The sequence below is a fragment of the Sinocyclocheilus anshuiensis genome, unplaced genomic scaffold (assembly GCF_001515605.1).
Source record: "Sinocyclocheilus anshuiensis isolate Anshui unplaced genomic scaffold, SAMN03320099.WGS_v1.1 scaffold454, whole genome shotgun sequence".
NCBI classification, from domain to species: domain Eukaryota; kingdom Metazoa; phylum Chordata; class Actinopteri; order Cypriniformes; family Cyprinidae; genus Sinocyclocheilus; species Sinocyclocheilus anshuiensis.
In genome coordinates, this window is record NW_015548217.1 from 2,511,404 (window position 1) to 2,530,342 (window position 18,939).

General features: G+C 37.7%; 2 protein-coding genes across 7 annotated transcripts in view; both read right to left on the minus strand.

Annotated features, from left to right (window-relative positions):
• Positions 1 to 2,637: 2,637 nt before the first annotated feature.
• LOC107654016 (sarcoplasmic reticulum histidine-rich calcium-binding protein-like) lies at positions 2,638 to 9,624 on the minus strand. Its single transcript, XM_016440894.1, has 6 exons — positions 8,838 to 9,624; positions 4,717 to 4,817; positions 3,430 to 3,498; positions 3,225 to 3,279; positions 3,020 to 3,056; positions 2,638 to 2,890 (listed from the first exon to the last, which is right to left on the minus strand). Exons 1-6 carry the CDS (start codon positions 9,457 to 9,459, stop codon positions 2,869 to 2,871), a joined length of 906 nt encoding a protein of 301 aa, XP_016296380.1. The 5' UTR covers positions 9,460 to 9,624; the 3' UTR covers positions 2,638 to 2,868.
• A 1,260-nt stretch (positions 9,625 to 10,884) lies between these two features.
• Positions 10,885 to 18,939, minus strand: part of LOC107654014 (transient receptor potential cation channel subfamily M member 4-like) — a 32,280-nt gene continuing 24,225 nt past the window's right edge. For 2 of the 6 annotated variants that reach the window (XM_016440889.1, XM_016440888.1), the window contains exons 17-28: positions 18,659 to 18,766; positions 18,521 to 18,570; positions 18,167 to 18,405; positions 17,926 to 18,041; positions 17,611 to 17,743; positions 17,140 to 17,314; positions 16,085 to 16,250; positions 15,809 to 15,990; positions 15,585 to 15,717; positions 13,420 to 13,492; positions 13,238 to 13,331; positions 10,886 to 11,309 (exon numbers count right to left, since the gene is read on the minus strand). In XM_016440889.1, coding sequence (XP_016296375.1) covers positions 11,278 to 11,309; positions 13,238 to 13,331; positions 13,420 to 13,492; positions 15,585 to 15,717; positions 15,809 to 15,990; positions 16,085 to 16,250; positions 17,140 to 17,314; positions 17,611 to 17,743; positions 17,926 to 18,041; positions 18,167 to 18,405; positions 18,521 to 18,570; positions 18,659 to 18,766 — 1,501 coding nt within the window. In that variant the 3' untranslated portion in view covers positions 10,886 to 11,277. Of the gene's footprint in view, positions 11,310 to 11,979; positions 12,465 to 13,237; positions 13,332 to 13,419; positions 13,493 to 15,584; positions 15,718 to 15,808; positions 15,991 to 16,084; positions 16,251 to 17,139; positions 17,315 to 17,610; positions 17,744 to 17,925; positions 18,042 to 18,166; positions 18,406 to 18,520; positions 18,571 to 18,658; positions 18,767 to 18,939 lie in introns of those variants that run through there. The other 4 variants (XM_016440891.1, XM_016440890.1, XM_016440892.1 and 1 more) reach the window with 4 other exon arrangements.

The window sequence follows — 18,939 nt, forward strand, 5'->3', positions numbered from 1 at the left end:
GTCGTCTCCTTTTTCTTTTTTTTTTTCTTTTTTTTTTTTTTTTTTTTTGTCCTCCTGGAGGAAAAGATTTGAGTGGAATTTGTCATTTAGCTCATTTGTAATTTCAATTTTCTCTGAGTTCTTTAACAAACAGTTAACTATAAAATTAGACATGTTCCTCCATTCACTGTGTTTTATCAACGTGTTTTGCAAAATGAGCTGACAGAGGGAGAAGGTGAGCATTACATTTAGTTGTGTCACTGCACTGGTAATAACCATTTTACCACAATCAATTAGCTAACCACAACAAGCACTGGCTCAATAATAGACATCTTCAGCAGGGTTATTAGTATAAACCAAATCCAAAACCATAAAAATGTTACTTAAAATAAACATTACCTGAATTAAAATATTAATATTATATAAATATTATTTAAGCTAGTTGCCAAAAGCAACATTTCTCATTTTCATTTAGTTTAACTCAAAGTACTAAAAATAACTAAAACTGAAATAATATATGAAAATGAAACTAGTCATCAGCAAACTAAAGAGGTCCATTAAGATCCACTTAATTGATAGGAGAAATTATTAACTCATTCTGTCATTATTTACAAAAGATGGGAAATTTTCAATAAATAAGACTTACATTTCAGTCTGTTTCTCACACAAAGCTTTTGTGTCGTTTCAGAATAAAAGACACTTATAATAGCCAGATATGGCAAAACTTTGAATAGGCTACTTTCCAAATAAATTGTCAATCGAAATGGTAATAATGCCCTCTAGTGGATAAGCCTTGTCAATGCGATTCACAATCAAAAAGCCCAGCACAGCGAAGCCGTCTGTCATTTGTAATGATAATAGTGTTATCACTTCGTACAAAATGACAAAATGAAATTAAAATTAAAACATGTGTGTGTGTGTGTGTGTGTGTGTGTGTGTGTGTGTGTGATTACAAGGAGAAGGTGACTTTTCAGGACATTACCCCATGTCCCCACTTTTCAAAACGCTTATAAATCACACAGAATGGAGTGTATTGAAAATCTGAAATAGCACAAAGTTTCCTGTAAGGGGTAGTTTAGGGGTAGGGTTGGTGTAGGGCAATAGAATATACGGTCTGTACAGTATAAAAACCATTACGCCTATGGAGAGTCCCCACAAGGATAGCTGACCAGACATGTGTGTGTGTGTGTGTGTGTATATAAATAAATATTTTGAAACATTGAATAAAAGGTAATGAAAACGTAATGTTGCTCACCACAGCCAAAGTAGCACCAATCAAAAATAAATTTGAAAGAGAAAGAAAACAAGGTCAGCTCTATAAACTGCTTTAGACTCTTCTTCACACTGGGTTGAGTTGAAAGTGAGAGTGGTGAAAAAAGAGACATGCTAGAATTAACTGTTAAATCAACTACTGTGTAGATTTTGCCTGACCCCTATATAGTCCTGTGTTCTTACGTGTTGTTCATAGAATAAAAATCATAGGCCTATGCATGAATATATATACCAAAATAAAGCTGATTCAACCAACACAAGAAGAAAGTGATAGAAAATACTCACCTTTTGCAAAGCTGAAGTCAGACAATAAAATAGTAACCACACGTCATGAGAAGCATCTGCTTGTTAGAAATGAGCATTTTTAGCATATTTCCATATTAAATCAGATCTGCCTGAGTTACATTACATTTAATTCTTAAAATATTTTAGCTACTGAAAAGTGTTGAAAACCAATAGTTTCCTCACTCTAACTAGGTTTTCACACCTTAAGGAGGTGGTTTCTGTTGTATGAGCAGAGCATGACAAAGTGCAGTTGTTAGTCATTTAATTTCATTAATCTGTATGAATGTTTTGTTAAATATACACAATTATAGTAGAAGCTAAGAACAAACTGTGTTAAAAAATATTTGTAATCTAATATGCAGATGTTAAAGTTATGTCTTTACTGTCCTCCATTCACACCCAGAAGATCTCCAGTCATGCTACCAGGATTGAACAGCATCGTCTCTTCGGGATGTGATATCTGTCATTTCCTGCATTTGTTCAATTTCCCAACATGAAATATGTCCTAAATTAAAGTGCTAGCTCACCCAAAAATTACAATTCTGTCATCATTTACTCACCCTCAAGTTGTTCCAAACCTGTTTGAGAATATGGGTAGCCAAACAGTTGCTGGTTCCCATTGACTTCCATAGTATGGAAAAAAAAAATACTATGGAAATCAGTTGGGACCAGAAACTGTTTGGTTAGTCATTTTCTTCAAAATATCTTTGTTTGTGTTCAGCAGAAGAAAGAAATTCATACATGTTTGGAACAACCCAAGGGTGAATAATAAGTGCAGTGTGTTTAGTGTATCTCTTTGTTCACACACTCATAATTTATACACATTTCTTTAAATTGACACTGATTAATCTGAAACCAGAATTACATTTTATGATTTAGGTGTACAGACAGAACTAACACATTCATGTTGACCTGAACTTTTGTTATTATTTTACGCAAGTTACTCCATATACATTCAAAAGCTTGGGGTCAGTAAGATTTTATGTTTTGAAAGAAGAGTCTTATGTTCACCAATACTGCATTTATTTGATCAAAAATACAGTCAAAAACAGTAATATTGTGAAATATTATATAAGTACTAAATGAGATCATTTGCACGTAACCATATTTGTTATTCATTTAATGCAGCCTGTAAAGTCACCTTTAAAATGCCATTAAATGGTAAACATTAGGGTCCTGGCAGTTCCTTGCTTATATTTAAGATCTGTTGTCCACTCTCTTTGCTGGCCTCAGAGTGAGAATCCCCGGATCTTGCCAGTCAAATAGACAGGCCTACAAATGAATGATTTGAACGCTAGTCTGTAGTTCCTCTGTGAAGAATGCTGAACGTTTTCAGAGCAACGTGTTCACCGTCCTGTAGGTGAAGTAGAGGACAAAAAACACAAATAAGGCTCGACCTAAAACTATGCTGATAACAGGTATGAATATATTCATAATGTGATTATTCTGCAAGTATGGTTTTGAACAGATGTTGCATCCTTACTGGTAGAGAGAACCGCTCAGTACATCAAGAATTCCACCTAAAAACAAGCAAACATTCCAAAAATATAATCCAAAAAAGACTGAAAGTAATTACATAACATATATATAGCTAACAAATAATAGTGTTTGGTTCAGCGTAAGCTAAGTGAACTTTGATACTCTCAAATTAATCAAGAGTGCGCATCCTATTAATAGCAGCATCATACCTGGCTGGCAGACTGTTTCACAGATCACAGGACAAACGTAACAGTAGGAACAATCCTGTGGAAGAAGATAAGAGGGTAGATGATGCATAACGTGCATAGATGTTTGTTTTTGTTGTTGTTAAATGAGGTGTAGTGTTCAGGTGTCCACATACATTTGGCCTTTATTAATATGAATTTTGATCATATTAAGAAGAAGAAAACCTACTTCGCAGTGATTGCAGTGTGCTGACGTGTCCCCTTCCTCACAGGGACATTTGTCACAGGTACCGCAGTGCTGAGAGGTGGACAGAGATAGAGTAGTAAGCTACACCTCTGCTCTTTACTGGGGAGGTTTAGGAAGGGATCACACCAAATCTATACTTAAGTAAGTTCATGGGTTATACTAAAGTTCCGTGGGTTTTGCGTGTGCTAAAAATAGGTGAAATTATCACCTAAAAGTAGTTGAAAAATATGTACCTCATGTGCTGATCATCGTCATGATGATGTCATCAGGTTTAAAAATGGATTGATTTCCAGTGACATTCAATCAAAATACTGCAGACTATTAATAATTATTTTATCAACATCAACAAAAGTAGTCTTTTCACTGCAAAGCTGCATCTGACATAGCATGATTATTCAATGCTGCTTAAAAGGTGACATGCATATATTTTCACAGCAGTCGCATGATGCTGCATACCGTAAATGTCCTACATAACGTATATAAATTATAGAATTAAAGGAATTAATTATATAGCAGAACTGCAATATTATGACAAATTATTGTTGATTATTGCTTCTGAATTTGTAATGATGTCTACAGCTTCAGGCTGTCTATACAAAATGAATATCTTGTTTACATCGTAGCAGCACTTTTTTGTTTATGAAGAGAGAATCCGTGAGACTGCAGGATTCAGTCAGCATACTGAACAAACTGGCATTTTCAATGGATTTCTTAATCGCTGCTTACTAACATAAATGGTAAATTTAGTAAATGGCAATAAAAATTGTCCCTTATTTTAAAGGATTAGTTCGCTTCCAGAATAAACGTCACTTTCCAACATGTCTAAGTAATGTGTGAAGTCATGGATGCGCATCGTAGAGCTAGTGCAAGATGAGCATTTGTGATTAAAAAGTATATACATTTTTTTTTTTAGAAAATGATAATCGTTTTGCTAGATGAGACTCTTGTTCCTCGGCTGGGTTCGTGTAGAGCCCTTTGAAGCTTCATTGAAACCGCAATTTGAACCTTCAACCCATTGATGCCTGTTGAAGTCCACTATATAGAGAAAAACCTTAATTTCTTTTTGACTGAAGAAAGAAAGACATGAACATCTTGGATGACATGGGAGTGAGTAATTTATCATGAAATTTCTATTCTGGAAGTGAACTAATCCTTTAAACTTGGGCGCATTTTTGCCCCAGGCCCAGTTAAAAACTCTCTTAACATGAATAGGAACTGGGGCATGTGTGAGTCAGTAATGTAAGTGCAGTGTGGTAGAAGCGTGGTTACCTCACAGACTGAGCAAAGTGCACAGAAAGAGCCTGAGCTATACATTACATCCTTCGTGGAGACCAACTCTTGTCCCTCTACATTTTCCTCACTGGCAGTTTCTACATAGAGAGAGAGAGAGAGAAAAAGTAGGTTTAACAAAGATCTTAATATTCCTGTCAAAAACAGCCCACAAAAAGATTGCAATCCAGGTTTTCTATACGCTGATTTGCAGTGAAAAATAAATAATTAAAAAGAAGAATATGAAGTAGAGAATGGTTGCTTTTTGATGTTCTGTTGCAGGTATATTATGACTCCTCCCCCTGAACTTTCAGTTGCCCTGTATTGTGCTCTCTCATTGGCTGTAGGTCGTCGCCAAGCGGCAACCTTCCGGTCTCTCTCGTGAAGCCAACACGGAAGTGACTAAAACTGCAATTCATCGCCGTCAAGCTAGGTGGGCGTGGTTTCAGCAACCAGCTCCCGCCTCTTTGCCCATTTTCGATTATCCGGGAGTGATGCGCAGTGACGCGCTGCCAAGATGGTGACGGCCGGCTCTGCCGGTCTACTTTAGGCTTCAAAAACGCTCAATGTCATTTCCTGTCAAAACAAATTTTACACTGAAGGACTGTGAGTCGCCGACAGATATCTTACGGGCATCAGTGATGCATTGGTGCTTCTCTCGGATCGCCTCTTTGATAACACTAATGCTATTGTCACACACGTGAATGAGCACTGATTTGCCTCAGATTTCTGGCATTCGGCAAATTTCCACAAAACTGTTGACGATTGAATATTGGGGCAAAAATTGTGTAATGTGTGCCCGTCTTTAGGCCTTGTTGCAGCTGGTTAAGACACTGCTAAGCTCAACTATAAAGCAATCAGTGGACAAGTACTTAACTGACCCTTCACAGGGAGTTTGATTGACAGGTGATGTGACCAATCGTAACACCGAATCTGCTATTTTTGTCCAACAAACCAGACAGGAGAGTAGATTAATGTATTTGTATAACGTATTGACATCTTGTGAAACAAGATACCTTCTAATGTTCATTTATGTTTATTTCGTGCTGTAACTAGTATGGGCACTTGTATGAAATGATCGCTATATGTGATGCTTGAACTGAGGTGCTACAGTGATCTGTCACAAAACATTAAAAGCCACAAAATGGTATTTATTGTTTGAATTTCTTAAAAAATGTCTTTGTTTCATACCAAAAGTAACATGCTCTGTCTTGTCTGTCGTTGCGTTGTCAGTTTCCTCTTTGCTCCGCGATATAATTTTCACTGCGTGAGAACATGTGTGGCATGAGAGTGGCATGGCTTGTCGGACATAGCAACAGTAATGGGTGGAGAGGAAGCTTTGCGAAGGGTCAATTAATAGGTGATTCTGAAGAGGAAGTGGAAGCTCTGCTTTTGTAAAAAACATGCAAATCAAATCTCCATGGTTCCAACAAGTGAGGACACCAACAAGGTGGCACCTACAGCCTAAAACACACCGCACAATTTTCGTCTGTCCCAGACGAAAGATTTGCATAATTAAACAATCATGGCGATTTCTGTGATCATGGCTCTTAATCGGTGGTCCTGTGTCGTACCATGAGAGAGGTTCAAAAGACGGCCGTTGTCACGGTCTTGTGACCAAGGATAGTCTATGATCATTTTCTGACCAACGTTTACTGACCAACCAATAAAAATGCAACATGAAATCAATGCGAAATGGCGCTAAAACATAAAACTGCTTACCTCAAGCTCTTATCCCTTCCTCTTTTGCCGCTTCCACTTTTTTTCCACACAAATAAAAACTACAACTGCTAAAGTGTGATTTATCATGCTCTTTTTGTTTAGCACTAGCGCATGCTAATGACGTTTTATTCTTCTATAGTAATGTGCGTCGTAGAGTATGAGTCCATTGGTGTCATCATCATACAGTCTACACGCATCGTAGTCAAGTTTATTAGATCCATGTGGAACAGTGTGGCATGCAATGATCTTATTGGATTGCTAAAATCATGCAGTGTGTCTCGGGCTTACAGCAGGGTTTGTCCAATTCTGTTCCTAGAGTGCCACATTCCAGCAGAGCTTAGGTCCAGCCCTAATTAAACACACCTGAACCAACCAGGATCTCTAGACACTTCCAGGCAAGAGATAAACTTTGTAGGACAGTGGCCCTCCAGGAGCAGGATTGGACAACCCTGGCGTTCCTTAATACTCCATCTTACTACCTTCTTGTTGTTTACCATAAGGAGACATCCACTCCAGGGTACCTACACTCACAGTCTTTCTATATCTGTTGGAACTGCCAGTTGGCTGACTTTATCCCTGCCTTGGCCAGTCAGTCAAACCTCTTAAAATGTTTTGGTCTGACAGACATGGATCTGCACAGATAACATGGCAACTCCCTCAATCCCGTCTTCAACTTTGGAAATTCATTACTCTCTCTTCTCTCTGCAAAAACACATCCTTAGAATATCAATTACTGCTACTGCCAAAGTTTCACAATGTCTCTGTATTGACTTTAACGTTCACCTGGACAAACCTCAACCAGCTGACTTCCTAGAATTTCTGGCCTCATATTTCGCTGCAGCACACAATGCAAGCGAACAGGCTCACCCATAACTGTATCCCTAACCATAATCTTGTTGCTTTCTTGAGCAAGTATCAATCTTTCATCTCCTTCCTCTCCTTTACTTGTTTCTGCTGCCAAGGTCACTTACTACCGAAACAAGATCAGCAACACTTCAGACACCTGCAGACTATTCACAGGATCTTGTACAAGAGATCTCTTCAACTCCATTCTATCATATCAATGCGTTTGGCTACATTCCCACTATATTTAAGAAGGCCTGGATGACCCCACAACACTTAACCCTACAACAGTTGAAAGCTACAGACTAGTGCTGTCAACTTTTCTGTCAAGGTATTGAAAGATTTATGTTTAGTCAGCTCTAAGGTTTCCTGGAGAGAATATGTGTCAAAGTCACATCGGATAATCATTGGGGTGCAGGGTTCAGTGCTTGGTCCTTTCTTTTTCTTAATGTATACTTTCTGTTCTGTTTTCTTTCTGCTTTTATTACTTATTATTTTTGGACCCTGCAGGTAGACACATTTATCTAATGTATCTACTATTAAACACTATTCTTGTTTATGAAACTTCATATAAAATTAATGCTGAAAATTTGTGTAATTACAACAAACCAAAACGACTTGAATTATTCTGTTTACATTAACTCAAAGTCTCCCACCATCTAGCATTAAAATGAATTGCAATGACTTGCCACCCTGGGTCACATGACTATAAAAAATACAATTACTTCTTTGAAGTGTCCCTTCTCTAAAGGACTTGGTGAAGGGCCCATTGTGAAGGAATTTACTTGTTCACTTTTTTTTTGTAATGCCTCAACAAATAGTGTCCCTTTCTCAAAGTGTCCTTAATAGGGGTGCAAAAATTGAATTTGTTTACTCATCTTACAGCAGTCAGTTAAGGGAAAGCTAGTTGACATTTGCCCCTGAGATAGATACGGTTGCTTTGTTCATTTTTAGATGGCAGCTAAAACTCAAATGCACTTTGGTGCTTGTGAATTTTATGTTGATAACAAACTCTAGGTTTCAGAGTTGGCCAAACAGTCGAGTATATGTAACGCATATGCCATGTGTTAGGTTCATGTCAACAACATTCAGCCAGAAAGGACTTAAAGTGGTTGGAATATTTCAGCTGCTGTAGCTGTTCTGATATAGTGAGCTATTTTAGAATGTGTGACTTCATAGACTCACTGAGAGGCATTAGGTTTTAGAACGTGTCATTTGCGGTGAAAACTAACCATTTTTATAAAGTACATTATCAGTATTAATGATTGATGAATTGTAGTAAGTAGTATGTTAAAGTAATATGTTAAAGTAAAAATTACTCAGGGACTTAAATACGGTATGTATTACCATTAATATTATTTTTTATAATCGTTCTTAAGAAAACTTCACGTGTCAGTAAAATTTTCTATTTTCTAATTTCTACTTGAAGTTTCTGAGTTAGTTGTTTCCTAGCTTTTTTCACGTAAATATAGTCTAAAAATATTTCTGTTTTCAGTGTAAGTAAAAACACTTAACATTGATTGTGAAGGCTATTTAATTATTAATTCAGTAGTTACCTTCAACAGTATCTGTGGTCTCTTCATCTGCACCTTCATCTCCAGCCTCCTCATTATCTTCATCAGCAGTTTCATTCTCCTCATCTGCCTCTTCCTCTTCCTCACCTGGTGCTCCCTCATCCTCTGCGGCTGTTTCTTCTTCCTCTGTTATCTGTTGTGCTGAATCCTCTTCTTCTGCTAATCCTTCCTCTACTTCTACCTCCTCTTTCTCTGCATCCTCCTCCTCCTCCTCCTCTTCTGCTACTTCTACCTCTTCTTCTTCCTCTGCTGGTTCCTCTTCATCTGCTCCCTCTTCTGCCTCATCCTCAGCTTCTGCCTCAGTTGATTCTGCCTCCTTAGTTATCTCCTCTTCTGGTGTCACCGCTTCCTCTCCATCATCTTCATCTTCAGCTCCCTCTGCTTCCCCATCTCCTCCCACGTCTTCATCTACTTCTTCAGATATATCTCCAACCTCCTCCTCATCAGCCACCTCCTCTTTCTCACCTCCAGTAGGGTCCAGACCGCTCAGCACCTCGGCTTCCTCACTTTGCAGCCTTTCTTCAGCCTGCACAGAATCCCCGAACGGTCCAGTGCAAAGCAGAGCTACGATAAGCCCCAACAGCCAGCTATGTGAAGCTACCATCTTGCAGTCGCTCCCTCACACAAATACAGTCAGTTTATAAAAAATGTGTTCGTATCCACCCAAGAGGAGCAGTTTCTTATGGGGTTCAATGATCCAAGATCTTTAGATCTTTGGACCAAGTACTTGGAAGTGCAGACGCTGGATCCACCAGAGGGAATTAGAGAGGTAGTTGAGTGAGAGAGGGGGCTGGTCTCTGTTGTACGGTCACATGCACACTTGCACCATTCAGAGAATGGTGTAGAACAGAGGAACATACTGAGATGATTGACAGGGCCACATGCACAAGACACACTTCTAATGCCTTTTATTATTACTTCTTTGTCTATGTGAGAGAAAATTAGATAAATAGAAGTGCTCATGAGTAATGGAAGATTATAGAAAGGCACAAATCAACTTTAGGACCAACATTACACAAACATAGACCCAACTGAGTGAAGCCAGTGCCATTTTGACCCTCCTTAGGCCTGGCTGGGTCTGGTGGGTGGGAAGCTACAGTATATAAAGAGGCTCTCAATAGTAGCAGTACATTGCATGATCTGACCTTCAATAGATCACTCAGCTGCTGAAACACCATCCCTCTCTCACTCGCTCGCGCTTTCCCTATATCAGGTCCTTTTCTAAAGGTCACCTCTATACGTCTTAATCACTGCATACCTTGATATCTACTGCTGTATGCACCTGCTACCATTTACGTCACCAGATGGTGAAAATGAAATGGATTTGTATTCACTTTCAGGAAGATTTTAATCTAAACACTCTCCACAGGTTCCTGTATAAGTTTTTCTTTCCTGACTCATACCGGAAAACTAGGGCACTTTTTGTCCACAAAATGATAAGAACAAATACAGTATATATACCTTCTTTGGGGAGTATTTTCACTTAAGCGTTGCAAGCCATGCTTGTTTTCTCTCGTCAGTCTTTGACATTGAATGCAATGCATACTGGTTTGCTGGTGCTAAAAACAAATAATTTCCAGAAATTCCTTTATTAGCTTGACCTTGAGCTCTTTTTTTATCCCAGTAGTATTCAAAAACGTTTTTGTTTAATTCATTTTCTGTTTTTACCCAGTATTAACATAAGTTCCTGTGGAGACCGGAATAGGCCAACAGTTCAATGAAACTTAGAATCCGCCAATGGGGCTGCTTATTGGTTGCTTAGAAGATTGGATCTCAGTGATCCATGAACCAGTGTCAATATGGTTTTAGAATGTAGACATTTTTAATTATACATTTCTATATCTTGATTTCATGGGGTTTTCAAAGATCCTCAAGTATCCTGTGTGTGTTGATAGATATATATATATAAAGAGTCATAGTTAATTCTCTTATTGGCCTGATTAGCCACAAAAGAAGCCCTACAAATCAATAAAAGAATACATATTATATACACAGACACTTAAGAGTTTGAAAGATTGGTATAGATTTAATAGATTACATTACATTTTCAAGAACAACATTTGCAAACGAGTCTGCATTGCATTTACACTGCTTTGACCACCAGTGTCACCGGCCTATGTGTTTTGAGCATTTTAAAATAGTAAACAGCCGATTCAACTGATTTGGAGTTTTGAAAAGCTCTGTTTCTCTCATCACTAAATTATAATTCTTGACTGTCACATAACTAAAACCTATTGCCATTTTTTTAAGTGACTAACTGTCCAACCCAAACGTCCTGTTTCAATTGACAATACATTAACACAGGAAATTAGTGGGATCTACAAGTCCAGAGTCCATAGGGTGAGGGTGGGGAAGAGAGAACATGGTGAAGGATCTTTGTTGCCCCTGAAATCCGAGATGCAAACTTGGACACGCAGTCTATTTATCTCCTCTCTGTCTGCTGATTCTGTTCTGCTGTGGTTGCCAAAACAGTACAATCCTTTAAATAGTTGCATCAGATATTATAGTTTCAAAATGTACTTTAAAAGTGTAATACAAAAAAAAAAAAAGAATACAAGATCACAAATAAGACAATGAAGAACTCATAAAAATGTCATCACAAAATCAAACATAAATATCCAAACATGGAATAAAAAAAAAAGACCCAAACAAAATCCGAGAACATTGTTACAGAATGCAATTACAGTATGAATCTTATGAAAAATATTTTGCTATATTTAAAATGTAAACAATCATTGCAGCATTCCAGTTCCATATTTGAGTGCAAAAATCATTCAATTATAGATTTTTAGTTTGTTTGGTTTATCAAATAATAAAGTTAGATATTAAAACATCCCTATTGAACATTAGACTTATTTCATGTACTGTAACATATGTGTGTCAAGATATGTGTCAAGACTATATAATCAATAAATACGAGTTGTTCATAGGTGTTTGGTTCAAAAATTAAAATACAAAAAATGACATACAAAGTATAAGTTACAATATGCTTTCTTTGTTCCTACTGCAGCTTTTAAAGGGATAGTCCGCCAAAAATCATTTACTCACCCTCAAGTTGTTCCAAACGAACAGTTGCTGGTCCCCATTGACTTCCATAGTATTTTTCTTTTCATACTATAGAAGTCAATGTGGACCAGCAACTGTTTGGTTACCGATATTGTGTTATAGCTCTATAAAATCAGATTCTAAGAAGACAGTTACCCTGACCTTATAATAAAACCTAACGATAAAAGTAATCTATGAATGTAACATGACATAATTGACCTTTTAGTGTACAGTAAGTTCAAGGACGTTCTGTGTCCTGTTCTCTTCCCACAATCACATGGAAAACCAGAACAGGTCATTTGGGAGCACTAAACTTGTAAGAGCAGGATGAACCATGAAAAGACCAGGATGACCAGTTTATAAATGGAAACCAGAACAATACGGGCAGTTGTTTGACAGGTCATCGGCCTGTCTTTTACTAGCTCTCTGCAGCTTCTTGGTTCATGTGTCCGTGAGAGTGAGAAACAGAAGACGAATACAGGAAAGTAGGCTTTTTTAATTTTTCATTTCTCATTGGAGGCTGAAATGACGGCTGATGACAAAAAGATGAACTATCAGTTTAGGCTAGAAATTAAAAAAATAAATAAATAAATCTTCTAATTGCCAGACAATGGCAAATATATTCAACTAAAGCTGTGGTTCTCAACTGGTTTGACTGGACATCAACAAAAAAGCTGACAAATATTTTAATGCTCTCAATTCTCTATCCTTATATTTTACACACTGTGTAATTTCCAGACAGAAGTTTACAGCATTTCACAATTATACCGCCGAAATAAAAGCTATTATTTGAAAGGTTTGAGGTTTTGAATGTTTAAAGGTGAAGAATTTAAGACATGCATATTAGTATTGTAACTTTAAGATAAAAAATATTTATAATATTATCACATTCCATTTTTATTTTACAGTATTGTAGTTTACAACTAGTATATTTCTGTCATTCTTTTTTATAATTGGAGTTAAAAGCAATAATAATAATAGTTCAAATCATTATGAAAATATAATTCCAATTAAAATTTTTATGCAGGCAGACAGACACAGATATATAGATAGATAAAAGTACAAAAAAAAACATTAAATATTTTATCTGTTTACTTGCATATCATGTGACTATTAATCGACATCAGAGAACCATGAATATGCTGTTAAATGATAGAAATATTAAAAACTTAATCTCAGGGGAACTTCCAAGTATTCATTTATTTATTTGAACCCTTCTTTTAAATGATCACTTATTATTTTTACATGCTATTCTTGAATCTTTTATTTTTGTGAGCCACCAGTTGAGAAACACCGTGCTAAAATATATGTGAGTGTTGTGACAGAAGCAGGTGTACCTTTGCGAGTCGGGTGTGTTTTAGGGCTCTTCATTGTACTGCTCTGAGACAGAGCTTCCATAATCCACTGAAGAGAAGACGTACAGAACTCCATCTGCATACAGGGGAGCATTCATCTATCAACAACAGCTAGATATAGTCGATATGCAGCGTAATACAGATATCACATTATGTGCCCTTACATCTGATTCTAGTGCTCGCAGTCTGCGGTCAACATCTCTGATCTCACCAACCTGTTTAATGACACCGTCCACTCTGAAACACATCACATCAACATTCTGCTTTCATCTGAGGAACAACAATTTTCGATCACATTTTGATTTGATTTATCTGACTCAGATTGATATTTTTTACTTTTTTAGCAAGTAAAAGGCCTTTTAGTATAATTGTAAAAACATCCGCCTTCAGGCCATAGTCCACCTGTCTTTTTGCTTTGAAATCTTTACTGATTTTTAGACAAGTAAACATAACAATAACATTTATATTGTTAGTAATACAGTATTTCAAGATGAACATTTACTGGGCCAAAGCAACTTAGGTTTACTAAGATCCATGCATTTTTTTTTTTTATAAAAAATCAAGTTGAACTGTATCAAACATGACACATCAGGTTCATCTCTCAATCATCATTGTATTATGTTGCTTTAAATGTTTTGAAATGTTACGTTAATCCAAGTCAGTACATGCATACTGTCTTATATACATATATATACTATTTAAAGGATTGTACTGTTTTGTACATATATATATATATATATATATATACAGTGGTGTGAAAAAGTGTTGGCCCCCATCAGGAAGGGGGCCAACTCTTTTTCACACCACTGTATATGCTACCAGAATTTCATCAACATGTCAACATTCCTACTAGAGAACAGAACACACTGGATCACGTGTATACAAAGTTAAAGGGAGCTTACAAAGCGAAGTCCCAACCTCATTTTGGATGCTCAGACCACATTACAATTTTTCTACACCCAACCTACAAACAGAAGCTGAAACAGTGTGCTCTAGAAAGGAAAATCATCAAGTGTGGTCTGAGACAGCTGAACAAACACTGAAAGACTGTCTTGCATGTTCTGACTGGGATGTATTCAGAACAGCAGCAATACAACAGGACTCCACAGTCACTATTGATGAATATGCATCAACTGTTACAGCGTATATCAGCAAATGCATACACAATATCATACCACAGAGGACCATTTGCACATATCCAAATCAGAAACCATGGGTTACTGCACAGGCACATTACAGTCTATGTGCTCGCTATGGCTTTTAAAACGGGACTCGGAGGCCTACAAAAAGTCAAGATATGATGTTCGCAAAAGCATTAAATCTGCCAAAGCATCCTACAGACAGAGGCTGGAATCTTACTATGCTGCACATGAATCAAGGAAAACGTGGCAAGGCCTAGCACACATCCCAGACTACAAAGGCCGGACATCTGCAAACAGCTCTGTATCTCTGCTCGATGAACTCAACCTCTTTTATGCACGTTTTGAAGCCCTGAACAAAACTGGAAGTGACTCCTGATGAGGGGGAACGGGCACTGACGCTAACCCCCACACAGGTTTATAAGTCACTGAGTAAAGTGAACACACGCAAGGCAGCAGGTCCGGATAACATCCCAGGACATGTACTTGGGCTTTGTGCTTCAGAGCTGACCAGTGTAACCACTGACATCTTCAATCTTTCCCTCACAATGGCTTCTGCACTGTGTAACTGGATACTGAGCTTCCTCACCACTAGACCTCAACACGTCTGCCTCGGAAAACACTCCTCCAGCACCATCATTATGAACACAGGCGCTCCTCAGGGATGTGTACTCTGCCCGATGCTGTACACTATTTTCACGCATGAAAAAAATCAGATCGTGATTAAACCAGAAAAATTTAAAATAAATGAACAAAAACAATTGTTAAAGTTTGGGCTCCTAAACATTAGATCACTCGCACCCAAAGCAGTTATTGTAAATGAAATGATCACAGAAAATAGTTTTGATGTACTCTGCTTGACTGAAACCTGGCTAAAACCAAATGATTATATTGGTCTAAATGAGTCTACTCCACCAAGCTACTGTTATAAGCATGAGCCCCGTCAGACTGGTCGTGGCGGCGGTGTTGCAACAATATATAGTGATATTCTCAATGTTACTCAGAAGACAGCATACAGGTTTAACTCATTCGAAATACTTCTGCTTAATGTTACACTGTCAGATATGCAAAAGAAATCTATCGTATCTCTTGCTCTGGCTACTGTGTATAGACCACCAGGGCCGTATACAGATTTTGCTGCGTATTACTAATTAAACCAAATTCTTATTTCAGGAGGTTGTTTGACTCACTTAGCAGTCATGCGCTTTAGCCTCTCAGAGTCAGTCCCTCTTTGTTTTTTGCTCTCGAGAGCCAGAAAGTTCTCCTTCTGGAAGGTCTCCCATTTCACCAGCTTGTTAGCATCTCTACCCTTCAACTGCAGTGCTATTATAAAAGTCAAATGCACAAATTTTACTTTACGTCACATTTCATCTTCAACAAGTCTGCTTGAACTGCAGTTCATTTCTAACTTTACCAAATCGGTGGATTTTGGTGGATGGCACTTTGCGTAGGTTTCTTTTGATTAAGAGGTTGATGTGGGATAGGATGATGAAGGGTGGAGCGAGAGTTGGACGGGAATGATACTCCACTATCAGATTATACCGCTGAAACTTCCAGTATGTGTCGCTGTGCTCCTGAACCTTAGAGAAGGTGTAGCTACAGAAACAGACACAAAGAGAATAGAAATACATGGATGGATGGATAATTTGATGGCTACATACAGCAGATGGATGACTAGACAAACAAATACCTGAATGTGGCGATGAGCAGGTTGACTAGTAGGATGTTGGTGACTAATAGGAATATGACCAGCAAAATGACCACAAGCCAGTTGTGGCTGGTGTCTCTACATGGCTCTTTCCCTTCATTAATCAGTGTCAGATTATCTGTGCAGTCTCTATCCCAATACTTGCCAGCTTAACACACACAGATACAATATAGTCAATGGATGTTAACAGAAAGTTTCAATTTAAAGGAATAGTTCACCCTAAAATGAAAATTTGTTGAAAAATTACTCATCCTCAAGCCATCCAAGATGAAGATGAGTTTGTTTCTTCATCAGAACAGATTTGGAGAAATTTAGCACTACTTCACTACTGCTCACCAATGGATCCTCTGCAGTGAATGGGAGTCCAAACAGCTGATAAAAACATCACAATAATCCACAAGTAATCCACACCACTCCAGTCCAGCAATTAACATTTTGTGAAGTGAAAAGCTATGTGTTTGTAAGAAACAAATCCATCATTAAGGCGTTTTTACCGTTTAACGTGCTTTCAGCTTAAATGAGTCCTCTATCCACAATATCACTTTCTCCAGTGAAAAAGTCATCTTGTTTCAACCACATATGTACAGTTCACTGTTTAAAAGCAAAAACAGTCCAAAGCAGTTCTAAACAAATATGTTGGTGAATTTTGATGTTAAAGGACAACAGGGGACTTTTTCACTGGAGGAAGCACTGTTATGAATTATGGACTCGTATTTTGCCCAGAAACAACGGTGTACAGATAAAACACCCTAATGATGGATTTGTTTATTACAAACATGCAGCTTTTTGCTTCACAAGATGTTAATTGATGGACTGGAGTAGTGTGGCTTACTTGTTGGATATTGTGATGTTTTTATCAGCTGCTTGGACTCTCATTCTGATGGTACCCATTCACTGCAGAGGATCCACTGGATCCATTCTCCAAATCGGTTTCAGTGAAGAAACTAAATCATCTACATTTTGGGTCGGCATGTTTTCAGCAAATTTTCATTTTTAGGTGAACTATTCCTTTAAGTGTAAATCAGAAGTGAACATACTGTCTATTTCTTCAACAGGAATCTGTCCAAATATATGCAAATATGGTCGGTACAAGACTCGTCGAAACGCTCTATCAGGGCTTGGGTCGTATTGGTATAATAGAGCTTGATTGGCCACTCCATACGCACTCAGCCACACCGCCAGGAAGAATAAGAAGAAGAACGCATCCTTTATCTGTGGTTCATTCAAAAGAAATATAAAGAGGAGTGAGATGTGAAAGGTCTCCAATTGTTTAAATTTAATTTTATGCATTTTTTATCTGTAAACGGTTGACACAATGGAATCTTAGTGGTATTGAAGTCTTTTAGGCTTGGAGGGCTTTTAAAAGCATGAAATTAATCTATATTTTTCAGGACGGTTGCTTGAAAAGGTCTTGATTTTATGGTAATGCATTGCATGCATAATGATTTTTGCTGGATGGCATCTATAGAGCTTCATTATCACTTTGATCACCTCTCTGATTGTCTCACCATTTTGCCAAGTATGATGATTTTGGGACCCAACTGTCTGTGAATGGCAAAAATGTGGATGAGTCGGAGCGTGAAGACCATGTAGTCCATACACAGTATATCGCGTCCCGTATTGTACGACCAACTGAACATCCTGAGACGGGCATAAAAGTACACAAGAATATTGTTTCAGCATCTTTATTTTAGTCTTCAATGTCATGTGATCCTTCAGAAATTATTCTAATATACTGATTTGCTGCTGATTTGATAATGTTTCTTATTATCGTCAACGTTGAAAACAGTTGCTAAATATTTTTGTTGCCTGTCAAGCATTACCTGCAGCACAATCCAGCGATAAAGAGGGAGATGGCAAGAACATCAAACTTATTCCAAACATCCTGAACATACAGCATCAACCTCTGACAAAACGTCTTACTGCCCACAATGAATGTCTGGGAGTGAAAGAGAACAAAGAGAATTAATCATTATACTTGACTGAAAATTCTTTCTTTGTATCACTTGTTTGATATATTGTACAAGGAAAACCAGGAAGTGATTTGAGAAATGCAGCATCTACCTCTCGAATCTCCTCACAGACGATTGTGAACACCCAGAAATACAGCACATACTCAGAAACGGCTGGGCCTTCAGGCGGAGGCGGCTTGAAGTCGACCAAGAGCACGTAGGCGTACAGAATCAGGAAGAGGAAGTACGTCACAACGTTGCCGATGAATGAAGTGACAGGGGCGTACCAGAACTGCTTCCAGCGGGAAAGCCAAAACGGGCGCTTCTTGGGTTGGGAATTTGTAGCAGTACCTGCTTACAGGAAGGAGTAAACAGGGAAGCCAATAAGGAAGACCTATTTCGGCCAACCTGATCAAGGACGAAAAAAAAATAATTCCAGTAAGTTTTAAAATAAAAAAAAACAGACCTTTTGTTGGTCGCCTGATGTTATTTGAGTCCTCGTGATCGCCTTCACTGCTAAATATTTTAAGAAGATAATGGATAAAGACATGTTTGTCTACAGAGATCTAATATTTATGTATGTATCCAATAAAACCCAATTTACTTGTGTTTGATATCAGCGAAGGAGAAGACAGTCTCTCCGTAATTACAGTCCGTTGCTGAAGGTGGAGGTGCCATCACTGATTTGACGTCTTCTGTATTCTCTGCTTTCCTGTAAAGAAGATATCTCAGTCATTCTTACTACGCAGTACATTTTCAAATTATTGCATATTGAATAAAAGTTTGTGAAAATGGAAATATTAGTTTAGTTCATAATTTCACTGTTAGGTAATAGTTCTATTAATCTATTAAGTCATTTTCCATGTGCTACTTTTTTTTTTTTTT

What these genes read in the sequence shown, in the direction of transcription:
- LOC107654016 (XM_016440894.1), bottom strand. Translation starts at nt 9,459, where the DNA reads ATGGTAGCTTCACATAGCTGGCTGTTGGGGCTTATCGTAGCTCTGCTT. An exon ending in GACCACAGATACTGTTGAAG is followed by an intron (nt 4,818 to 8,837) that starts GTAACTACTGAA and finishes CTCTCTATGTAG; the next exon opens with AAACTGCCAGTGAGGAAAAT. An exon ending in CACACTGCAATCACTGCGAA is followed by an intron (nt 3,280 to 3,429) that starts GTAGGTTTTCTT and finishes CTTCTTCCACAG; the next exon opens with GATTGTTCCTACTGTTACGT.